Genomic DNA, 6792 nt, shown 5'->3' with positions numbered 1-6792 from the left:
CCCAAAAGGGGGGGGGGGGGTGAATCCCTCTGCCCTTGTTTGGAAAGTACTCTTGTGGATCCATTTCCATTCTTTATCATCAAACCTAATTGTAACTGTTTGGAAGTTCTTAGTTTCTTTATTTGCCCCTCTTGATACTTCTTAGCTTTCCAATGTCCATATATGAGCGTAAACGAATTTTCATTACTATTTTCAGTAAATGGCTGTACCCAGTGTTTTTTGTGTGTATATAGTCCATTTTAAGAGAAGGTTCGAAACTCATTTTTTTTGGTTGCCTTGATAGCGTTCATATAACACGAGACCTTCAATTCTTGAACACATCTCAGTGTTAGATTCTCCATCTGCCTTTGAGATACTACAATCAGGAGCTGATATATATGGAGATAGGCATTACCGTCATTTCCGTCATCATTCTCCAGGAGGGCTTGCAGAGGTAAGCCAATGAGTACTCTCTCTCTCTCTCTCTCTCTCTCTCTCTCCCCCTCCCCTCCAGTTGTGGGGTTCATGTTTCAGAATATTATGCTATTTTATTTGCTTTGATACCATGGCTAGACATGATCTTCATGTTGGAAGTGGATATATTAACTTGTGTTGTCCTCCTGTTTTTAAGAACTATATTTCCTGGTCAATGGCGTCCCCTCTTAGAGCTTGAGAAGGTGCGTTTTCCATACTGATGGCTAGATCTGATAGATTCATTAGGCATTTATATAGTTTTCTCTCCACAGAATACACTTACACTTAGAAAAATGATCATAGATGATTTTAGAAGAGGGTCTTTCAACCCACACCATGATACCCCCAAGCAACCATCTGAATTGTTGGCTCTTATACCTCTTTCGGGAGAATCACTTGAGAAACCATGCAACTTAATACCTTCACAAGACCACTTTAGTATACACCGTAATGTTTCCAAGGAATTTAGTTTCCCCTGTACACATGGGGAAAAATAGGCTTTAGTCTGTTCATTTGGTATGCCAGCACATCAACCGGATTGGAAGCCCAAATGATTCAAACAAATGTGGAGTCTTTCTTAATTGGATTTGATCTAGGGCATTCTCATCTTTGAGAGTTCTACTCCGGCTGGCTTGAAATGATTTGGTGATTACTCATATCTTCTGCCTTGGAACCTAACTGTTATGCAGTTATGAAGCACATATTTTCTCATGAATTCCATAATAAAAGTATAGGACCAAGTATTAGATGGGCCCAAGACAACAGATTTTGTTAGACCAAATGTAAGCTTTGATCAAATAATTGCAAGTACATCATTTCTTCTTCTTCTTCTTCCTCCTTTTTTTTTTTTTTAATGGTCGCCAATTTTCCATGGTACTAGGAAAGATGAGACATATACTCGCTATACAAGACTTATCCCAACAAAATTGGGTCAGCTACGCATATCCTGTTTCACTATCCATTCAACTCTATTCTATGATTGTTATTAACTCAGGATATGATTGTTATATCCTGCCCTGCAAATCAAACATCTTTGGGCATCTGGTTTCAGATTGGTTAGTTGCCTTCTGTTCATTCTTAACCTGCACTACCAAACCCCCATTGGTTAAGTTGGGGCAAGAATAGCTATCAGGCTACGATCACAGGCCGGGCTGACGCATCCTTGATTCTAGTCTAGTTTGATCACCACTTTTCCTTGGTTGATTTTCGGCCTACCCTTGTGTTTTTAACCCTATATTCTTTACCATAAGAAAGTCTGAACAAAAATGTGGTGGTTAAAAAGTTTAATGATCATTCTTCTTTGTTTACCCTGTATGCATGCAATCATTTAAGTGGGACCAATCCATTAGTTGGCTCCGAACTTCTAACATAGGACACATGGTATGTTATTGGCTTCCCAGCCCAAAGATTTTCCTTTTGCAGAATTGGACCCACATCTCGTACCATTCTTCCATGCAGTGAGTTAAGGAAAGGCTGCCATGTGGTAGCTTAGTTGATGCTCAGATTTTGTGGATATGTTGTCCACATCATCATATCTCCATTTGGCTATTTTCAGCCCATATGCATTTTCCTACATGAAAATATAAAGCTTTGGAAAACAGTTGAACTTAGCATATCTTCAGTTTAATGGCTGAAACTAGGGAGAAGGTTCAATGTTAGGTAGGCCATAAGAGAGAGATGGGACCCAAAGTTGACAAGTTGCAAGTTATATGGGTGTATTGTAGACCATAGACGCCATCGCTGAAATTATGATGTCAATAACTTAAAAATTACAGTAGCCGAAAATTTTAGCTACATTTCTAAGATTTATTTAGGTTAAGTGTGGCAGAGGAATTATTTTACTCAACATCTATGTAAAATATACTGTTTTCTGTTTTGGGATGGGCCTACTTTCCAATCAACTCTTTAATAAACTCTTGTGGTGTTTTAGGAGAAACAGAATAACAAGAGCTTTTCAAAGAAGTAATGGGGGCAGGAACTTGCATGACAGCATTAGTTCCTTGTTTACCTGGTATGAAGATAGATAAGCACTCAACAATTTAGTCAAATATCGAAGTATCAGTGTCTTCACATTGCACATAGAACTTGATGGTAAATATTCTTTGTGAATTAGTAAAGAGTGATGCAGGGTTCAAGACCTTTGGAAATGAGTCTGATACCACAAGTATACAATGGAACATGTCTAAGCTTAGGCATACACTATGTAGAAATTTAATTTTTCCTACTTCTCTCTTTGGATAGTGCCATTCATGAGTTCTATGGGACCTGCAAACTGTTGAGAGTCGGAGACTTTTAATCTGTCTGATAAAACCTTTCAATAGCAAGAACCACAAAAGTATACATTGTATTAAGGCGGTTAGGTTCAGCTTTATGATTGGTTTTGCCCCTAGGAGTCCTTTTAATATCTTAATTAAAACATCGAGGCAAAAGCATCACATAATATATTTAGTCAATATCGCAGTATCCCTTGATCTATGTCAAGATTTACACTTTTAACTGTCAATCAGACTAGCCCTTTTGTGTAAGACTGATATGTGAGTAGGACATCGATTACCGGGTGACTTGTATAGTCATTATATGGTTTAATGCTGCATCTTCTGAATGCTGTGATTGGATGCAGATTGTGATGTTCCAAGGTAGCCTGCTGCTGGGAGGAGGATCAGATCAACTTGACCAATATAGAGATTGGCGGCTCGATATTGATAATATGTCATACGAGGTTTGCATATTGCAGTCCTCCGTTCTTATTGACCACCCTTTAAATCTTGTTCTTATTATGTTTAGTGGAATAAAGTATATTTTTTTCTGGTGATACTCTTGAATTTCTATGATTAAGACTTACTTGATTCTGGTAATGCAAACAGGAGTTGCTTGAGCTGGGTGATAGAATTGGTTATGTAAGCAATGGATTGAAAGAAGATGAGATACTCCGCTGCCTTAGAAAAAGTAAAAACATGATTATGGATGATCTGCCATCGACTCTTCTATCCGAACCTGAATGGAAATGTAGTGTCTGTCAAGTGGGTTTATCACTTGCCCTCATCCTTTCCAACTTCCTTCTTCCATAATGTATGCCCCTTATTTTGAAAGAGTTGGTTATATATGTGTATGTGCTTTTTTGTAGGAGGAATATGAAGCAGATGATGCCGAGGTAGGGAAGCTGGATTGTGGCCACAGCTTTCACATATGTTGCATTAAGAAGTGGCTTGTGCGTAAGAATGCTTGTCCTGTCTGCAAGGCTATTGCAGCAGTTCAACAGTAAAAATGTGGAATGACTGGCTTCTCGTTTTATTTCACGGACCTCAAATGTTTTGGATCAGCTTTTCTTTCTCATCTATTGCTCTGTGTATAGATTGAACAACTCCAAAATGAGCAACTGTTTACACCTCCCAATTGTAAATATTTTTGTGGGAGCCAAGCTCTTGGATCAGCGTTCGCTCGCCATTGTTAACATGTAGTGGTTGGGGGGGGATTAATAATGCTTTATTTATGTAGACCTCCACTATCTTCTAAACATGTGTTTGGCCCCATTTCTCCATATTTTTCTTCTGGTTTTTGCTCATGACATGAACATGAACATGAAAAAAACCTGACATTTACAATCAAGCCAAGTCCAAGTCTTGTAAAAGGAGCTGATGGTTTCAACTCTGTATAACCTGAGAGAATTATGCACTACTAATGTTTAGAACTTGACAGTCCATTTAACAATCAGATTTCAAAGAGTATAAAATTTCTGTTCAATGCCGAAGCCAAAACCATGCCATAGGCCCAACTGCAGTAATACTCATAGTAGAACCAACTAAAGTATCTAAGATGTTATTGAGGTGTTTCACTTGGAAAAGTAGCTGTTCAACTAAATTGGGTTTAAAGGAAAAAAAGTTTGGAGAGGACAGAGATAAAGTGATGTAATTATTGTGTTTACCTTAATTTTCTTTTTTACTGAAAAGGGAAAAAGGCCAAGGGGTGGGGATTTTTCTCAAGTATATAATTTAAATCATCAATGACTATAAAAATGCAACTCAAACCTCCAACACCCCCCCCCTCCCCGACACCCCCCACCAAAAAAAAAAAAAAAAAAAAAAAAAGGGCAAAAAAAAAGAGCAAGGACAAGAGATACAGCAGCTTTATTCTTAGAATCCAAATTAAGCAGGAGAAACGACACCTATTTGAGTTTTGGTGCTGTCAGTATATCCCTTCATTTATAAGAGTTTAGGTGAGAAGTGTTTGTATAAAGGTAAATGGGTTTGATGAGAGTTCAAGACATATTTGGTACTTTTAGATGCAGGGTCATTTTCATAATTATTGTATGTAGGCTCAAGGGCCCACTAAAATAGGGTTGTTTTTTCACCTTCTGAACTTCTAGTAGTGGCTCAACTGTTAACTAAAAGTTGGTTATTGTGTTTCTAGCTAGGAAGTAGTTTTTATGCTTTATGTCTTGACACAACTATATAAACTATGAAGGGTTATATGTATATACACTTTCGTAGCAGGAACTTAGCTATAAGCCTATAACTAGTGAACTTTCCTTCTGAAACAAAATTATCTGTTTTAATTTTTTGCAACTCCATTCCCACCATAAAATCTGCCATGGTGAACTAAATTTCGGGGTTTTCAATGAAAATAATGAAATTTATGGTGTGTCCAAAGTTTTCCTCTCACTTGTGGTAATATATTGAAATGAAGAAGAAAGAAAACAAGAGTCAAGTAGAATAGTCCCCATGTATTTTGATGAGTTGATCATTTCTCGGGAAAAGATCGTCTCCAACACCAATGAGCGTCCAACGATCCGTCCAAGGGCTGGGATTGTTTGTACGCACATCCCCAAGTGTTGGGATGCATGACCAAGCCATCCCAACCCTTGGATCCGGATTGTTGGACGCTCGTTAGAGCGTCAGTTGTTGGAGATGATCTGGGTCCTTATTTCTCTGTCCGATTATGGTTCGTTCAAGCTGATCTGAACAATTTGTACCAAAATAGATACGGCCCTTGGAGAAGTTAATTTTTTTTCCAAGTTAGGACCTCAAAAAGTTGAGAATGGATTTGATTGACGCAATATCCTCTACTAGGAGTGTCAATCGGTCGTGCCGGGCTGGTCTCGGTCGGGCCTAGCCGGGTTTGACCATTAGGAAGCCTTGCACCATGAACGCACATTTAAGTAAACGGGCCTAGCTTTGGGGGGGGGGCATGGTATAGTTTATAGTCGGTCAGTTGGTGTTGGGCTTTTATCGGGCTACCTTGAACGGGCCTTCACAGGGTCTTAACTAGGTTACGGACCTATTAAAGTCTAAAGGGCTTTAAACGGGCTTTAAACGTGCTTATCCTAGAATTCTTTTCCTAAGTGTGTTGAAGGCCCAAAAATATGTGACGTAAATCTTTAATAAAGAAAGAGAAATAATATGAGATTATGGTTATTTAAAAAAAGATTATGAACATTAGAACTTACAAAAAAAAGCTTAATTAAATCAAATCCTATTACAAAGCAAAGGGTAAGAAAGCTTAATTAGTTTCTTACTAGTAGTGGCAAAATATGAATTCTGTGCAGTATTAAAGGCGGTCGGGCTAGAACGAGTCGGTTCAATCCAGGCATATAAATGTGTCGGTTCGGTCAGGCACCCGACAGACTAGCTACCTGCACCATACTCGAATGCCTGATTAATGCCTGACATGTTTATTAATCGGGCTGGTCCAGGTCAAGCCATAAATGTGTTGAGCTCGGTTGGGCCTGCCGATGCGGACTCAGAATTGACACCCCTATCCTCTAAGTTTGCCTAGAAAAATGAAAATGTCATCTACAAAATGTAAATTGAGGTTTAGGGCTAAGTAGGCTGCCTTGATCCCTTTGAACATATTTGAATTCAATCACCACATATCTTTAAGACAACTAGCACAAAATGTTAAAAGGGAGGGGGTATCGGTGATTAGGTTCCCTTCAGAATCTTTGAGGCTGACTGCCTTATTTCTGGTGATGTTATGCCTAGCAATGGCATGGTTTAATCTCTTGTTCATACAACCATCACGGATATATATGTCTCTTCATTTCTGCATTTAGAATCGCTCTTCCACTCAAGTAACTAATATAGGTCATGTTCAATATTTTATAATTGGTTTGGGTCAAGAGAGACACCGGAATTGGTTTCCAGGAAAGTGAGAAATTTCACTAAATAATATGAACAAATACATGCTAGTTTGTTCCTATTTTATTAGTAAATTTACCATACTATTAATTTTGATCATGAGATTGAATTTCCTATTAAAGACTGGATCCAAGCAACTTCATATTGGAATAATTTTTAAAAAGATGATGATAAAGGAAGACTATCTAGGAATAAGGGATTGTGA

General features: G+C 38.2%; 1 protein-coding gene across 2 annotated transcripts in view; it reads left to right on the top strand.

Annotated features, from left to right (window-relative positions):
• LOC122060041 overlaps positions 1-3981 on the top strand; it is a 5172-nt gene extending 1191 nt beyond the window's left edge. Inside the window, exons 2-5 of one of the 2 annotated variants that reach the window (XM_042623184.1) lie at positions 284-433; positions 3074-3172; positions 3318-3473; positions 3578-3981. In XM_042623184.1, coding sequence (XP_042479118.1) covers positions 284-433; positions 3074-3172; positions 3318-3473; positions 3578-3715 — 543 coding nt within the window. In that variant the 3' untranslated portion in view covers positions 3716-3981. The remainder of the gene's footprint in view (positions 1-283; positions 434-3073; positions 3173-3317; positions 3474-3577) is intronic. The other variant, XM_042623192.1, reaches the window with a different exon arrangement.
• The last annotated feature ends 2811 nt before the right edge of the window (positions 3982-6792 follow it).

This window comes from Macadamia integrifolia, chromosome 2 (genome assembly GCF_013358625.1).
Source record: "Macadamia integrifolia cultivar HAES 741 chromosome 2, SCU_Mint_v3, whole genome shotgun sequence".
Taxonomy (NCBI): Eukaryota; Viridiplantae; Streptophyta; class Magnoliopsida; order Proteales; family Proteaceae; genus Macadamia; species Macadamia integrifolia.
This window is presented reverse-complemented; position numbering and strand designations above follow the sequence as displayed.